Source organism: Diadema antillarum, unplaced genomic scaffold, assembly GCF_040938485.1.
Source record: "Diadema antillarum isolate AM-2024a unplaced genomic scaffold, OU_Dant_1.0 seq00000955_RagTag, whole genome shotgun sequence".
NCBI classification, from domain to species: domain Eukaryota; kingdom Metazoa; phylum Echinodermata; class Echinoidea; order Diadematoida; family Diadematidae; genus Diadema; species Diadema antillarum.
This window is the reverse complement of record NW_027271803.1, coordinates 1,275,930-1,294,177: the sequence shown is the minus strand read 5'-3', so window position 1 is coordinate 1,294,177 and position 18,248 is coordinate 1,275,930. Positions and strand designations below refer to the sequence as shown.

The following is an 18,248-nucleotide window of genomic DNA, read 5'->3' as shown; positions in this document are numbered from 1 at the left end:
AATGTATAGTCCAGGTGTATGTAAACTTTATTTTTAAGCCAATAGGAAATCAAATAGTCTTAATTACAGTGTTAATTTTTGTAAAATAATGTTGGCATTCAGTGATTTGAATTTAAAAGTTTGAGCTTGAGTTGTAGCTATTACTTTGAACCATTTTTAGAATATTACCTAGTAATTGTAGTAATTGACTGCAAGTTGTGGACTACTATCTCAACAGAGAATGAGAAGCAAACACGTGTCACATGTCATACACATGTCATGTAAATATGTATATGTTATATCTGTTCATTGTTACTCATGTTTTGTATTTCATACAATGTTAAATCTTTATATGCCCAGTTGGGGCCAAAAGGTGTGTTTTACAATAAAGTTCAAAGTTCAAAGTTCTTTCACAAAATTGAATGACTGAAATACCCTTTTCGGCAAGTCAAGGCGAGTTTGAATGAACGTAGGGTACCAGCCAATTTGAATACCCATTTTCCGAATTCGAAAGCCACAATACAGTGCGAATTTCATTGATCGAAATGCTAAATTGAATGCAAAAGTTACAATTTTGAAAGACAGACTGTGGGATAACGAGAGTCGTTCTGAAAATTGAATGAACCTTCTATCAAATGAACTGACAAAAGTGCGAAATTGGCTGGGAAAACCTAGCTGGCTTTGGTGTTTTGGGTATCTATGATGTACACTGTATACTAAGGCTTACTTCGATTGTAAAGAAAAACAATGATGACTCTTTTCAGCTAAATGATATCATAATATGTGGGGGAGGGGCACTTTATGGCTACTGTACCGGGCCCAGTACAGGATGTAATGACTGGTTTTCGTGATTTGGTCATCTCTTTTGTGCACTATACAGAAGTATTCTTCCTTTGCAAATTGCTTTGATGTTTTGCTACTGTAGCCTATAGGACTCCGTATACAGAATACAATGACTTGCTTTGGTGTTTTGGATATCTCTGTTCAGTAGGCAGTAATATTTCCATCGCAAAAGAATTTGTCAAGACCATTTTCAACTGATTAACAGTATATGGGTGGGGCACTTTGGGGCTACTGTCTTGGGCCCCGTACAGGATAAGATAACTGGCTTTGATGTTTTGGATATCTCTGATGGGTACTACTTCCCGTGCAAAAGAAATTAGCCGTTACCCCTTTCAGTTGAATAAAATCAATGTGCGTGTGTGTGTGTGGGGGGGGGGGGGGGCACTTAAGGGGCTACTGTCTGAGGCCCCCTACAGGATAAAATAATTGGCTTTGGTGTTTTGGATATCTCTGATGGGTGCTACTTCCATTGCAAAAGAAATTAGCCGTGCCCCTTTTCAGCTGTTTAAAGAAGTCAATGTGTGTGTGTGGGGGGGGGGGGGGGGGGGACTTAAGGGCTACTGTCTGGGACCCCGTTCAGGATAAAATAGCTGGCATTGGTGTTTTGGATATCTCTAATGAGTACTACTTCCATTGCAAAAAAAAAATTAGCTGTGACCCTTTTCAGCTGAATAAAATCAATTGGGGGGGGGGGGGGGACTTAAGGGCTACTGTCTGGGGCCCCATACACGATAAAATAGCTGGCATTGGTATTTTGGCTATCTCTGACTGATACTACTTCCATTGCAAAAGAAACTAGCCGTGACCCTTTTCAGCTGAATAACACCATGTGGGTGGGACCCTTTGGGGCTACTGTCTGGGGCCCCGTACAGATAAAATAGCTGGCATTGCTGTTTTCATGATCGGTACACCCAAAGGATCAATACCCTTTTCGGCAAGTCAAGGCGAATTTGAATGAACATAGGGTACCAGCCAATTTGAATACCCATTTTCCGAATTCGAAAATTGAATGAACCTTCTATCAAATGAACTGACACAAGTGCGAAATTGGCTGGAAAACCTAGCTGGCTTTGGTGTTTTGGGTATCTATGATATATACTAAGGCCTACTTCGATTGTAGAAGAAAAACAACGATGACTCTTTTCAGCTAAATGATATCATAATATGTGGGGGAGGGGCACTTTATGGCTACTGTACCGGGCCCAGTACAGGATGTAATGACTGGTTTTCGTGATTTGGTCATCTCTTTTGTGCACTACACAGAAGTATTCTTCCTTTGCAAATTGCTTTGATATTTTGCTACTGTAGCCTATAGGACTCCGTATACAGGATAAGATGACTTGCTTTGGTGTTTTGGATATCTCTGTTCAGTAGGCAGTAATATTTCCATTGCAAAAGAATTTGTCAAGACCATTTTCAGCTGATTAACAGTATATGGGTGGGGCACTTTGGGGCTACTGTCTTGGGCCCCATACAGGATAAAATAACTGGCTTTGATATTTTGGATATCTCTGATGGGTACTACTTCCCGTGCAAAAGAAATTAGCCGTTACTCTTTTCAGTTGAATAAAATCAATGTGTGTGTGTGTGGGGGGGGGGGGAGGGGGCACTTAAAGGACAAGTTCACCTTCACATACATAAGGATTGAGAAAATGCAGCAATATTAGCAGAACACATCAGTGAAAGTTTGAGGAAAATCGGACAATCCATTCAAAAGTTATTAATTTTTAAAGTGTGTGCGCAGTCACTGCTGGATGAGAAGACTACTATGGTGTATGATGTCACATGCGTACAACGATATAAGGAAAATGAAAGGATAATTTCACAAAACTTTACTTTTTGAATAAATTGCACATTTCTTGGACTTGTTACTGACGTATGTTAAGGGTAATATTATTCCCCCTGCCTTCTGAAAGAGAGAAGTCGAGTGTTCTTTTGTTATGCGAGAAAAATGGAAATATGTTGAATTTTCTTTATTCTTTCTTTATATCGTTGTACACACGTGACATCACAAGCTATAGTAGTCTTTTCATCCAGCCGTGACTGAGCAGAAATTTTAAAAACTCATAACTTTTGAAGGGATTGTCCGATTTTCCCCAAACTCTCACTGATGTGTTCTACTAATGTTGCTGCATTCACTCAACCCACATGTCTATGAAGGTGAACTTGTCCTTTAAGGGGCTACTGTCTGGGGCCCTGTACAGGATAAAATACCTGGTATTAGTGTTTTGGATATCTCTGATGGGTACTACTTCCATTGCAAAAGAAATTAGCTGTGACCCTTTTCAGCTGAATAAAATCAATTGGGGGGGGGGGGGGACTTTGGGGCTACTGTCTGGGGCCCCGTACACGATAAAATAGCTGGCATTGGTGTTTTGGCTATCTCTGACGGGTACTACTTCCATTGCAAAAGAAATTAGCCATTACCCTTTTCAGCTGAATAACACCATATGGGTGGGACCCTTTGGCGCTACTGTCTGGGGCCCCGTACAGATAAAATAGCTGGCATTGCTGTTTTCATGATCGGTACACCCAAAGGAACAATATCCACCAAATTTTGTCCGTAACCCCCTTCGGCTGAATAAATGCATTTTTCGGGGCCCCTTTTTGTGGCCCCTAGGCTTACGGTACAGGATGTGACTTGCAAGCAACTCATTTTATTGACCCTTGGCCACCTCCTAATATGATGAGACCGTCAAAAAGTGTGACCCTTTTCAGCTGAATAAATCTTCTGGGCCCCCGGTCTCTAAATGTTGTTATAGAAAAAGAAAATGAATAAAAAAGATGTGACCTTCAAAGTCGCGAGAGCAAATTCCCTCTTAGGCGGGGTACAACGATTTTGACCATTATTTGTGTCGATTTTGTTTTTTATGGAAATAGAAACTTTGATATGGTTTCTACGTCTACACTAAATTTCATGACATAAAACTAAGTTTTTCCTTGCAACTGATTGACAAATTGCCCTACATCGACGTAAATAAGCACTGAATTGATCAGTGTTTTAGTAGTAGCCATGACAAAAAATCATGGGCTTCCCTTAAGTATGTACGTCCATGATTTTTTTTTATCATGGCTACTACTAAAACACTTATCAATTCAGTGCTTATTTACGTCGATGTTGGGCAATTTGTCAATCAGTTGCAATGAAAACATCTCGACGGAAGAAATTCATGAATTTGAATAAGTTTTTCCTATTGAAAATGGAATTTTAAATACGCAATATTGGATCACACTCATCAGTTTCGATCTTATTTCAAATGCCACGCCAATATGCCCCGTGTTGCTACTGCGCGGAATCTCGCATGTGATTGGCTAGGGTGACACAACATTTACATAGTTTTGGGTAATAAGCTTTTGGAGACATGTTTCGCAGCGTTTTGGGAATGTTTTGTCCACACATGCATGCTCCATTGTTGTTACAAAAGATATGCTGTGTAGTGTATGCTCTTCGTTTGGTTTGATACACGGATGTACGTGGGGAACATGGTTTAAACACATCTGCGCATCGGAAACTCACCTGTCAATTGCAGCAAAATGGCATTATTGTGTGAACAGAAAACTTACAATATTCTTAGAACTATGTGCTCGTAGTAGATATAATGGCAGGTTTACTCAAAGGACAGCAGAGGAAGGAAAGGAGTGGTCATAAATAACCAATAGTCAAATAATAAACATCAAGATTGCACCAAACTAAGTAGTGGTGTTTCTTGTGTTATTTTGTTTTTTTGATATGATAAACAACATTGCTCAGCGCAACACATGCACAGCTTAAAAAACAATACAAAACAACAAGAAGCGTGACCCTTGCCAGCTATAGCAAATGTTCTGCCTTCGAAAGGGTACCCAATAATGAAAAAACAAATAAACCACAATGAAAACATGATTTGTAAAGATGTGGATACAAATGCACTACCCGCTCCTGTTACGTGTACACACACAGGCATGGTGTGTGGATGCCATTGGTTAATTAATGCGTCTACCATACACATGTACGACAGCAGGATGACAGTATGTGCAATTATTGTATCCGCCATCTTTAAAGACATAATGGTAAACAAACCCAAGTGAAGCGCATTGTTCAGCTGAGTTCTGAGGAAGGTGCCTGTGAAATTTGACTCTCTCAGTGAGCCAATCATAAGGCGCTGTGGTTGCTAGAGGCGGAGCTTAATCTCGATTGGCACCAACATATGTATGGGTGATTCTCACCGTTCGGATATTGTCTTTGATGAAGAGATGAATCTTCAAAACCCATTTACTTGCAATTTTGTCAGGCTAACAAATTGAAAAGTGCATCATATTTTGCTTTATATGCCCACCTATGGCACCAGAGAATACAAGCATTTTATACCAATGCAAAGCTTACCCCGTTGAGGACGGGTTGATTATGATACGACACGCATTTTCCATAGACGCTTGCCCGAGTATACTCGGGACTCGTCCTCAATGGGTGAGGAAATGGGCAATGTGATTCAATGAAAAAAAATAACGTTCAAAATTTCTGACTTTTGCCTGAAACCGTTGTCACCGATCACAAATAATAATAATGATAATTTCAACATCCAAAAAAATGGAAATCTCAATGTGTCTATTGTTATGCAAATGAAGATAAACCAAAATTCACTGTCATACCAAAGTACGATCATTCCATCATTCACTTAATCAGAAAGAATAACACTGAAAAAGTTCATGAGTATGAATAATTTTGCATTCAACTCTACGTGAAGGACTGCATATTCTCTATATGTGTAATTTTTTGAATAAGTGGAAATAATGTGTCTTTTATCATTGAAGTAACAAAAAGGTCAAACTATATTATGACAAAAGATTATTGCTCTTTGAGTCAGGATACGTCGTTTCGCTAAATTAGATTGATGGTAGAGTTGCAGCACGCGTATCTGTAAGTCAAGATACGTTCTTTTGGCATATTGTGTGTCTCTGCGGGAGAATGCTTTTGCTCCGTAAGCCAGGATACGTCCTTTTGGCAAATTGATAAATTGCTACGTGAGGATGATAATGTGGTGTAAAGGATACTAAGAAACTAGAAATATTCTTCCCCAGAGTGCTCTGATTTGGTAAAATGCTGTATCTATTCTAAACATGGCAATAACTCTGAAATGACAGTTTCTTTTGTGCTGAAATTTCATGTAGATATTCTTTATGAATGTCTAAAGAGTCTGCTTCTTTAAAATGTTTTACTCAAATGAGGAATAAATGAGAACAAATTAAATTTTCAAACTTGTTTTTCTTTTTTCTCAGAACATTATATTTTGGGTTACATTCTTTTGCCTTATTGCAGCCGACTTGTTATGAAAGCATGGACCAATGTTAAATACATGTTCTTGTACTCATTAGATATCTATGCCTGTGACAAAGGTTATGTCGATAATGAAAAGCTGCTCTACAGGTTTTGGGTGTGGGTCTCCCCATTTCACCCTTCCCTGCTTTTATAGATATGTTGCATATTTAACAAGATGGAGCCTTGGTGATTTCTCATTGTCTTCTCACTTGTCACATTTACATTTAGGTCCTTTGGTTGGCAAAATGATAAAGGACATGGAAACCAAGTGTGAAAATCTTACTGGAAATCCAATGAAATTCTACATGTACTCTGCTGTAAGTATATCAAACTGTTTGTGAAGGTCCAGTCTTGTTTAACAATGCACTTTGAACTCACAAATCTGTTACCCTTTCAGCCTCCCAGCCATTTACCATGTACACTCAGCAAAAAAAAGAGAAAAAGAAAGAAAGTAAACACTTTTCAATTTATATTTCTCATAGAATATTTGGCTAAATGTTAATATATCGCATACCATATGAAAAGTGATGTAATTGGCTATCAAACTGGTAGGTCAATAAAAAGGGAAACTTCATGCATGACTGAACACCTTTCTTGGCTCAGGTGGAGAAAAATGAAGAATCTTCTATTATATCCAAATTTAAATGAAATTTAAAGAGAAGAAGCAATATTAACAAAAATGGTAGAAATTTCAATGTTTTTTTTTAGATTAGGAAAATTGTATATAATAATTGGTTCTTGATTTTGTCTTATGAATTCTTAAATTACTGAATAAAAGAATGAAATGGAGAAATTCTGTTCTATGTGGTCGGTCGGTTGGGCGGTCAGTCAGGCGGTCAGTCAGGAGGTCCGTTTGCAAATCTTGTGTCACGAACTCCTACGGTTTTGAGGCAATTTAGATGAAACTTGTGGTACTTGATGACATTGAGATATTGATGTGCAAAACATGTTTGTTTGTTTTTGTCGCAGAAAATGTTGCCATGGTAACCACATTTTTCCACAAACCTTGTGGAATGAACTACTTCCACAGTATCAAAGCAATTTATTTCAAATTTGATATGTATAATGATCTATAGGTGTAGTTATGCAAGACACTTTTTGCTTGTACCCAACAAGGCATTACAATGGTAACTCCTTATTTTCTTCAAAATTTTGTAGAGTGAACTACTTCTACAATTTTGAAGCAATTGAAATCAAGTTTGGTGGACAGGATGACATTGAGGTATGGATGTGCAAGACATGTTTCTTGTGTTTGTCAGAGAAAGCATTGCCATGGTAACCACAATTTTACCAAAACCTTGTGGAGGGAACTACTTCCACAGGTTTTAAGCAATTTATTTCATATATTATGGTATATGTACCTGGTAATGATCTAAGGTGTAGTTATACAAGACACTATTTGTGCTTGTACCCAGCAAGGCATTGCCTTTGTGGCATTGCCATGGTAACTGCATATTTTCTCAAAAATCTTGTTGAGTGAACTACTTCTACAATTGTGGAGCAGTTGATTAAATTTGGTGGACATGATGGCATTGAGGTATAGATGTGGAGACCTGATATTTGTGTTTGCCAGACAAAGCATTGCCATAGTAGCCACAATTTTACCAAAACATGCGTGTTGTAGCAAAATCAAACCGTCCTCAACGGGTTAACCTACTAGCTTGATAGCCAATTAGATTACCTATATGGTAAATGATATGTTCATTTTCATCAAAATCTATGAAAAATATCTCAAAAAAAGTGTTCACTTTTTTTGCTGAGTGTCTATAAAGAGCCTATTCTTCTGTTTTGCGATACATGTATCTTTACAATAGAAATTTGTGTTCACTCACTATCATGTAGTCAGCAGGCACTATAAAGGCTTTCTGTCCCATTTTTCAATGTAATTTAATCGTATCCCCTGACATGTATGCCAGAGGATAATTTGGATTTAGCAGCGTTACTCCGCCGCCAGCGCGTCATGCGCTCTAGCAGCCACAAAACTTGATGGATTTCTTTGAATTTTGTATAGAGGTTCATATTGGTAATATCTCCACACCTCTAACTTTCGGTGATTCTGCCTCCAGTGTTTCATCTTTTATAGGGTAAAATGCCATACTTTCATGCATAGTTTGTGTGCACTCTAGAGGTCACATTTGTTAACAAATTTTGTTAGAATTTCGTATAGAGATTTATCATGATGTAATCTATAAGCCTATAGATTTTGAATTTGCTGCCCCCTGCATTCCGTCATTTATAGGGTCAAAAGTCATGTTGGTGGTGGATGGTTTGTGTGCACTCTATAGGCTACATTTCTTGATGGATTTTGTTCAAATTTGATATGAAGGTCAACCATGATGTAATCTATAAGCCTATAGATTTTAGTTCTGCTGCTCCCAGTTTTCCATCTTTTATAAGGTCAAAGGTCATATTGTTGGTGGATGGTTTGTGTGCACTCTATAAGCTACATTTCTGAACAGATTTTGTTCAAATTTGGTATGAAGGTCAACCATGATATGTGAGCTACAAGTCAAAAGATTTTGGATGTGCCGCCCCCAGTGTTCTGTCTTTTATAGGGTCAAAGGTCATATTGTTGATGGATGGTTTGTGTGCGTTCTATAGGCTACATTTGTCAACGGATTTTGTTCAAATTTAGTATGGAGATTTATCGTGATGTAATCTACAAGCCTATATAGATTTTGGATGTGCTGCCCCGAGTTTTCTGTCTTTTATAGGGTCAAGGATCATGTTGTTGGTGGATGGTTTGTGTGCGCTCTCTAGGCTACATTTCTCTATATTTCTCTACATTTCAAGGTCTACCATGATATCATCTACAAGCCTATAGATTTTGGGTCTGTTGCCCTTGGTGTTCTGTATTTTATTTTGTCAAAGGTCATTTTGTTGGTGGATGGTTTGGGTGTGCTGTATAGGCTACATTTCTGAATGGATTTTGTTCAAATTTGGTATGAAGGCCTACCATGATATGAGCTACAAGTCTATAGGGCTCACATGGGGAAATAATTCCCCATAGAGACGTGTGTTGAAATTCAAAATTCCCAAAATTCTGTAAAATAGCTGGCAGAAATGAGGTGTTTCATATTCACTAACCTGGATAAGTGAGATGTACCCTTCCATCGATAAGATTTCCAAGGCAGGTTCTTCAGCTCAAACTCTGTCCAAGGGTCCGCACAGCCAGACTATGAGTTCTTTTCACTCAAAAAAATCACCTATTTTCTGTACATGCACCCAATGAAATATAGTCCCTTCAAATTCCATGAGAAAAACTTTCATCTTCCAACCAAAATGCAGTTTGTAGAGGAATTCATACTCAATATCTGCAGCTATTCAGTTTTCTGCCAAACTGCACTATTGATTTTTAGTTCATTTTTTTTTTCTTCATTAATTTTGGTATCTTTGGTATGAGTTTGTGAAGGGGTCAGGGACGTTCCATTTTATTTACAGGTGTGAGCCCTGTAGTAGAGGTCATATTGTTTAATTGATTTCATAACATCATGAATATGTTTTTGATGATATTTGCCCCTTCATAATATGAAAAATTGCACATTGAAGGGTTGTAAAGCTTCTCAAAGGGACGCATTTGAAAATGATGCCCTTTGGGGTGTTTCCAAAAATAGATCTTGCAGTGCTGATTAGTTCTTCATAAGATGAATACTAGATACACACAGTTATCCTGGATTAAGGGCATATCATCATCACCCTATTGCCTACAAAGTACTGTAAAAGACTTTGATTTATCAAACAGATTAACTTTATGTACTTTGAGCTGTTTCAGTGGAAGCCAAAACAGAGAAATACATTAAACTACCACATTGAAATATTTGCAACACCATCTGCTCCGCCATAGAGAGTTCTGGTTACAGACATTTTGTGTACTATAGGCTGGTGAGACTTGAAGTGCAAGTACTGGTTGGTGTATGTTAGTTTACAGTAGATTGTGATTTTAACCAGTGAACTGTCCTTCATAATTTTACGTACTTCACCATCTAGAAAGGCAAGCTTCCTGCTTTCACATTCTAGTCTGTTGTGAACGAGATGTGTATGTTCAGAGAGTTGATGTATCTGATCAAGGGTTGTTCTTTTACACTCTTTGAGATTAACAAAAGTATCATGAACATATCTTAACCAGGCATTTGGTGTACTCTCTCTGAATCAAATAATAAAAACAAGTTAAAATGTTCAAGGAGTGAATGACAGAAAAGAGTGAGTTTAGTGAAATTGTAGTGAATTTTGAGTGAAAATGTTTTATTTTCACTAATTTTGGAGTGACCTTAGGGATCACTCAAAGATTTTTTAGTGATCCCTGACATCACTCCAACATAAGTGATAAAACATATTTTCACACCAAATTCACAATTTCACTCTAATTCACTCTTTTCTAGAATCATAACTACTTCATGAGTGAACATTTTCACTTCTTTTAGAGAGAGATAGAGAGTATACGAGCCAGTGTAAGGAAAAGTTGATGTTCAAATCCCTGCATAATCAATGATTGGCAAATATGGGAGAGATGGATGAACCCATAGCCATGTTTTTTGACATAGTGTTGGTCTTTGAAAGAAAAGTATGTTGTAACATAAAGTATTAACAACCCAAAGAGACTTGGTTGCCCTTTTCTGCCACAAATATCCCCTCTTACTTCTCCCTCTTTAGGATCTCGTTACTTACGACTAAACCAGTGCTTAGCATTTTGTGGCTAAAGTTATGATTTTGTCATCATCTTTTTTCAACTTTGTGTGTCTGCTGAATGCCATATACTAGGTGTTTCAAAAAACATTTCCCACTTTTGATTCTTAATAATTCATAAACTATATATCAGATAACACTGTCATTGATATGAGTAATAGCTGAATAGTGTACAATTTGGTTGAAGGTGGTTTGAATATGAAAACATAAATCAGTTTCATGAAATCTATGATTAACTTCACAGTTAGGTTCCAGATTTTGCTCTATTTTCAACCCTCTGTACAAAATTTCACTTTGCACAGGGGTCAATGGATGTGTATGGGAGTGTGTGGTTAACACCCTGACAATGGTCCTAAACAATGGTTAGGGTTTGAATGCTTTATTATTTATTCATGAGAAATTCCACTATCATAACTAGTCTTTATTCAGCCTCTGGCAGTATCTGTGTAAAGTCAAACGCCTGCCGATACTGTCGTTGGGTCTCGACAGTGCTCTCCCTACTTCTGAAAAACGAAATTACAATGAATACCTTCTGTTCTATCGTAAACATAGTGACAGGAAGCAAAGAAAATCGATTAGAGTATACACTTGTGTCGCCCCAATGATAAATGCTGCTGAACTCTTTACCAAAAATGATTTCTTTTTATCAAAAAGCGAAAAATTTGTCAGACTATTCAATTCGTAGACAGTTATATTAAAATGAAGAACTTTAGATCATTTATGCTTATTTATATCCCAAATTTAGTGATATGTGAAGCAAAAATTGAAAATGATTGCCAGCTGGAACGGAATGTGGTGTTTGCAAGCACATGGAAACATGTGCTTCCTTTTTCCATGTGCATGCAGTTTACCCTTTACCGTGCATGAATCCAGACTAGCAGTGCCCAGGGCAATCCACATGAATTATTGATTAAGCATTCATGTGCCTGGGAGCAGGAGACTGACGCCTAGTCAACAGGTGGTTCAGGCATGTCTATTGTGCAGGGCCATTGTCAGCACACACTCACATAGACATCATTGGTTCCTGTGCGAAGTTCATTTTTGTACAGAGGGTTAAAATTTGACCAAAATCTGAAACCTTACTTCAAAATCAATCTTAGATTTAATGAAACTGATTTATGCTTTCACATTCAAATTACCTTCAACCAAATTGTACACTATTCAGCTATTATTTATATCAATGACAGTTTTATCGAATGAATAGTTTTTGAGCTATTAATGATCAAAAGTGGGAAATGTTTTTTGAAACACCTAGTACCATAGAACTGAGCTTTTTTTTCTCAGCAGTCTATGCAGTGTGACAGAATACCAACTGTTTGTCTGATTCATAGAGTCCTTTGGGTACTAAAATAATGCAGGCTCTATAGGTCTCAGTAGAAGGTCTCTTTGGCACTAGGACTGCTCAATTTTAACTTATACATAAATCAGTTACTGACTGCAGCGACACCAAATTTCTCATAATGTTACAATGTCTTTAAACAGCATGGAGAGGGTATGGAGTTATTTATCATACTGTGTACTTTTTATGTGTATTAAGACAGAGCGATGAGTGTTGTAACCTGTTGTGATTTTATTCTTGACACAGCACGACACCACTCTTGCAGCATTCATGTCAGCTCTTGGGGTCTACAACAAGAAACAGTCGCCATATGCATCCGTTGTTGGTGTTGAGTTGTGGGAAGACAGAGGGTAAGAATACTTCTTGCATGTACATTTTGTGAAAACGACTTGTAAAATAGAAAAATTGTATACCTGCTAAAATTAAGAATTGTGTTTCTGATTTTGAAAAGAAATGGCAATTTGCGAAATGAAAGTTTGTATTTCATAGCTCAAGGAAGTGTGCCCTAGTTCAGGTTACCAGACAGTCAAGTGTCCTTGTCAGCATCATTAAAGGAAAATATTTCCAGCCACCACTTGGAGTGAAGAGAATCCTAAGCAAATAGACAAAAACATTGCTCAAAAGGACTTAAGGACTTGAGAGAGAGGGTGCCAGTCAGTGTATGACGCACAAGTAAATATCTCCACAATTTTTCTGAAATTTTGGGTGTAAATTGTTCGTTTTGGATTTACATCAACATTGTCAATGTATAAAGAACTTACTGTTTTTATTCAGTGATACCATAGGATCAAAGTCATGTCTCAAACAGCAATCTGTGTTTGAAAAAGCCATTTTCTTTCCTGATGCCTGAAGAGAACCCATAGTTAGGCAAAACTTCGACGAGCACCTCTTGGATCCTACCTCAAAGTTTTCCCATGTTCACGTCTGTTCCCGAGGGATATACATTTGCCACAGAAACACCAATGGACTTGAGAATAGCCTGCTCTACTGCTCGAATACCCAGGGGTACATGGATTACCGGTCTTGAAATACTTGCCATGACAATATACTATATTGTACCTCTGCTACACTCCTCAAGCCTTATTATCTCATACAAATGCTCATCTTGTGACCCGCTATTCACAAGAACTAGCACCCTATCTCAATAAGAATTGCATTCATTGTTGTGAAACCTGTTTAAATGTCCACAAGTCACAAAGCCAAAGCCAGGTTCCAAATGACAAGCCAAATGCCATCATGACAGATTTCTTGCAAAATACATTTCTCACTGCCATGAAAGACAGTCGAGCAAGCCATGCATGAAGAAATGAGGGTAATCAGGCAGGAACTCTCCATGACAACACCAGTTTAACTCATTGAATCCAGAATCCTCTCTCTGGAAGCTTACAATGACCAAAAGACAAAGAAAATAGATGAATTGGAACAAAAATTTCTTGAACAAAGAGAGGAAATAAAGTAACTGGAAAACAAAGTGAAAGAGTCGGAACAAAATTTGCGAAGAAACTTTGAAGGTATGTTGAATCCAGGAAAGCAGGGGTGAGAATCCTGATGATATTGTTCTGAAGCTCACCAAATAAAAGCTAGGTATTGAAATTGACATCAATGACATTGACGGAAGTGAAGGAACAGGACCCCATCGAACCTCAAAGCAATCACATGCCCACAAACAAGCAGAGCATCAACACTCACCATTGCAAGATCTGACCACATCGACCTCGTTATCATCCGTGAGTGAAGCCTCGTCCTCTTACATGTCAGACAGCAAGCTGCACCACCAGCCTATCATTGTGAAATTTGCCAGGTAGGCCTACTGTGCACAACAAGTCATCATGAAAGCTAGACGTAAACTCAACAACGCAAACCCAAACAATCAGGAATCTCTATTGCAGATGATCTCACATCATCAAACTAAAGAATTCTCAAAACGGCCAGATAATCCAAAAATGTCTCTGCTGCGTGGTCTCAAGACAACAGAGTCTGTGTAACCATTGTTGTGAAAAGTAAAAGAAAGCATGTGATCTCTCTCCAGGAAGTGCAAAATTTGTAAAACCTGTTAATCACATCAGAACTGAAGGAAAATGAGGGTAATAAGTTGTGATTGTCATTTTCCCAATAGCAGCACTTTTCTGTTATTTCAACTTTTGAACTGATTGAAGTTGGTTTTTGTCGAGCCCACCAGAGATGTGGGGAGACTAAAGGGATCGCCTGCGGCGTCTGTCCGTCCGTCATCCGTCTGTCCGTCGTCCGTCCGTCCGTCGTCCGTCCGTAATGCTACAAAAACTTCAATAACTCTTTACTCTGGGCTTCAATTCCAATCAAACTTCGAGGGAAGAGGGGTCATACAAAGTTTCACATTATACCATATATGAAGGTCACCTCAAGGTCAAAGCTCACAGGCAGGGGTCAACGAACTTTTAGAGCCCAATGTTAAGTTTTTATGGCGCGTTTCTATTTATGGGTCATAACTTTTGATCCATAACTCCATCTGTAACTTAACGTGGATGGTAGATGTCCCTTGGGGAGTGGATGATCACCACAAGGTCAAAGGTCACAGGCAGGGGTCAACAAACTTTTAGAGCCCATTAAGTTTTTATGGCGCGTTTCTATTATGGGTCATAACTTTTGATCCATAACTCCATTTGTGACTAAACTTGGATGGTAGATATCCTTTGGGGAGTGGATGATCACCACAAGGTCAAAGGTCACAAGCAGGGGTTAACGTGCTTTTAGAGTCCAATGTTAAGTTTTTATGGCGCGTTTCTATTATGGGTCATAACTTTTGATCCATAGCTCCATTTGTGACTAAACTTGGATGGTAGATGTCCCGTGGAGAGTCGATGATCACCACAAGGTCAAAGGTCACAAGCAGGGGTCAACAAACTTTTAGAGCCCAATGTTAAGTTTTTATGGCACGTTTCGATTATGGGTCATAACTTTTGATCCATAACTCCATTTGTGACTAAACTTGGATGGTAGATGTCCCTTGGGGAGTGGATGATCACCACAAGGTCAAAGGTCACAAGCAGGGGTCAACGAACTTTTAGCGCCCAATGTTAAGTTTTTATGGCGTGTTTCTATTATGGGTCATAACTTTTGATCCATAACTCCATTTGTGACTAAACTTGGATGGTAGATGTCCCGTGGGGGGTGGATGGTCACCACAAGGTCAAAGGTCACAGGCAGGGGTCAACAAACTTTTAGAGCCCATTATTAAGTTTTTATGGCGCGTTTCTATTATGGGTCATAACTTTTGATCCATAACTCCATTTGTGACTAAACTTGAATGGTAGATATCCTTTGGGGAGTGGATGATCACCACAAGGTCAAAGGTCACAAGCAGGGGTCAACAAACTTTTAGAGCCCAATGTTAAGTTTTTATGGCACGTTTCTATTATGGGTCATAACTTTTGATCCATAACTCCATTTGTGACTAAACTTGGATGGTAGATGTCCCGTGGAGAGTGGATGATCACCACAAGGTCAAAGGTCACAAGCAGGGGTCAACAAACTTTTAGAGCCCAATGTTAAGTTTTTATGGCACGTTTCGATTATGGGTCATAACTTTTGATCCATAACTCCATTTGTGACTAAACTTGGATGGTAGATGTCCCTTGGGGAGTGGATGATCACCACAAGGTCAAAGGTCACAAGCAGGGGTCAACGAACTTTTAGCGCCCAATGTTAAGTTTTTATGGTGCGTTTCTATTATGGGTCATAACTTTTGATCCATAACTCCATTTGTGACTAAACTTGGATGGTAGATGTCCCTTGGGGAGTGGATGATCACCACAAGGTCAAAGGTCATAGGCAGGGGTCAACAAACTTTTAGAGCCCATTAAGTTTTTATGGCGCATTTCTATTATGGGTCATAACTTTTGATCCATAACTCCATTTTTGACTAAACTTGGATGGTAGATATCCTTTGGGGAGTGGATGATCACCACAAGGTCAAAGGTCACAAGCAGGGGTCAACGTGCTTTTAGAGCCCAATGTTAAGTTTTTATGGCGCGTTTCTATTATGGGTCATAACTTTTGATCCATAACTCCATTTGTGCCTAAACCTGGATGGTAGATGTCCCGTGGGGAGTGGATGATCACCACAAGGTCAAAGGTCACAAGCAGGGGTCAATGAACTTTTAGCACCCAATGTTAAGTTTTTATGGCGTGTTTCTATTATGGGTCATAACTTTTGATCCATAACTCCATTTGTGACTAAACTTGGATGGTAGATGTCCCGTGGAGAGTGGATGATCACGTCAAAGGTCACAAGCAGGGGTCAACGAATTTTTAGAGTCCAATGTTAAGTTTTTATGGCACGTTTCTATTATGGGTCATAACTTTTGATCCATAACTCCATTTGTGACTAAACTTGGATGGTAGATGTCCCTTGGGGAGTGGATGATCACCACAAGGTCACAGGTCACAAGCAGGGGTCAATGAACTTTTAGCGCCCAATGTTAAGTTTTTATGGCGTGTTTCTATACTGGGTCATAACTTTTGATCCATAACTCCATTTGTGACTAAACTTGGATGGTAGATGTCCCGTGGGGAGTGGATGGTCACCACAAGTTCAAAGGTCACAAGCAGGGGTCAACAAAATTTTATAGCCCAATGTTAAGTTTTTATGGCGTGTTTCTATTATGGGTCATAACTTTTGATCCATAACTCCATTTGTGACTAAACTTGGATGGTAGATGTCCCTTGGGGAGTGGATGATCACCACAAGGTCAAAGGTCACAGGTAGGGGTCAACAAACTTTTAGAGCCCATTAAGTTTTTATGGCGCATTTCTATTATTGGTCATAACTTTTGATCCATAACTCCATTTGTGACTAAACTTGGATGGTAGATATCCTTTGGGAGTGGATGATCACCACAAGGTCAAAGGTCACAAACAGGGGTCAACGAACTTTTAGAGCCCAATGTTAAGTTTTTATGGCGCGTTTCTATTATGGGTCATAACTTTTGATCCATAACTCCATTTGTGACTAAACTTGGATGGTAGATGTCCCATGGGGAGTGGATGATCACCACAAGGTCAAAGGTTACAAGCAGGGGTCAATGAACTTTTAGCGCCCAATGTTAAGTTTTTATGGCATGTTTTTATTATGGGTCATAACTTTTGATCCATAACCCCATTTGTGACTAAACTTGGTTGGTAGATATCCCGTGAGGAGTGGATGGTCACCACAAGGTCAAAGGTCACAGGCAGGGATCAACAAAATTTAAGGGCCCAATGTTGAGTTTTTAAAGCAAGTTTATTTTTTGCCAAAGATTTTTACCCTTTTATATCTCTTTTTATCTGTTATATATCTCTTTTTTTTATCTGTTATATCCCATTCGCGTACAATTTCTTGTACGCGAATGGGCGAGACACATTATGGCACTTGCCTTGTCTTTTTATGTCTCCGCCACGAAGTGTCACCGCAGGCATACTGTGGTTGGTTTTTTTTGCATAATCAATATTGTGGACAGCATAAATTGAAAAATGAGGTATCCTAGCAAACTTGGCATACATATGTATGTAGAGTTTACATGCTCAAGGTCAAAGGTCAAGGTCAAATTCTCAAAATTTTGCCATTTCCACATATATGCAATGCCTGAATGTATTTTCTTGAAACTTAAGCCCCATCTTAAAAGACATCTCTGGGCATTCTCCGGTGAAGAATCACCTTGCATTGACATTCCACAGATTTCATAAGCACGGGTTGAACAATGAGTGCCCTGTTTTAACGGGGGGGGGGGGGGGGGGGGGGGGGTGTGGGGTGATACGATTCTTAATTTGGGGAGTGTGTGAGGGGAGGGTTGGGAGAGTAAAGGGATCTGTTTTGTAATTATGTCACTTTTTTGGCGGTATAATCATAAGTTTGTAAATTGTGATTTGATATTGTGAAATATACAAGGATTTTTACAAAGTGTGTATTTTTATGCAAGAGATTTTAAGTACAGTTATGAATATTTTATCATGATAATCAGTGGCACATAAATCTGTAACGCTGGATGCGTCTGGAAGGGATATAGGTTAGGGCGGTCCGCGGACTACAGTTATTTACTAGTTAACTAGCCCAATGCCTGACAGCCCTGTCAGGTGCATTCAGTGTTTGGGTAT

General features: G+C 38.7%; 1 protein-coding gene across 1 annotated transcript in view; it reads left to right on the top strand.

Annotated features, from left to right (window-relative positions):
• LOC139741812 (lysosomal acid phosphatase-like) overlaps nucleotides 1-18,248 on the top strand; it is an 84,613-nt gene that overhangs the window by 29,141 nt on the left and 37,224 nt on the right. The window contains exons 2-3 of the mRNA XM_071652399.1: nucleotides 6,347-6,435; nucleotides 12,387-12,490. Coding sequence (XP_071508500.1) covers nucleotides 6,347-6,435; nucleotides 12,387-12,490 — 193 coding nt within the window. The remainder of the gene's footprint in view (nucleotides 1-6,346; nucleotides 6,436-12,386; nucleotides 12,491-18,248) is intronic.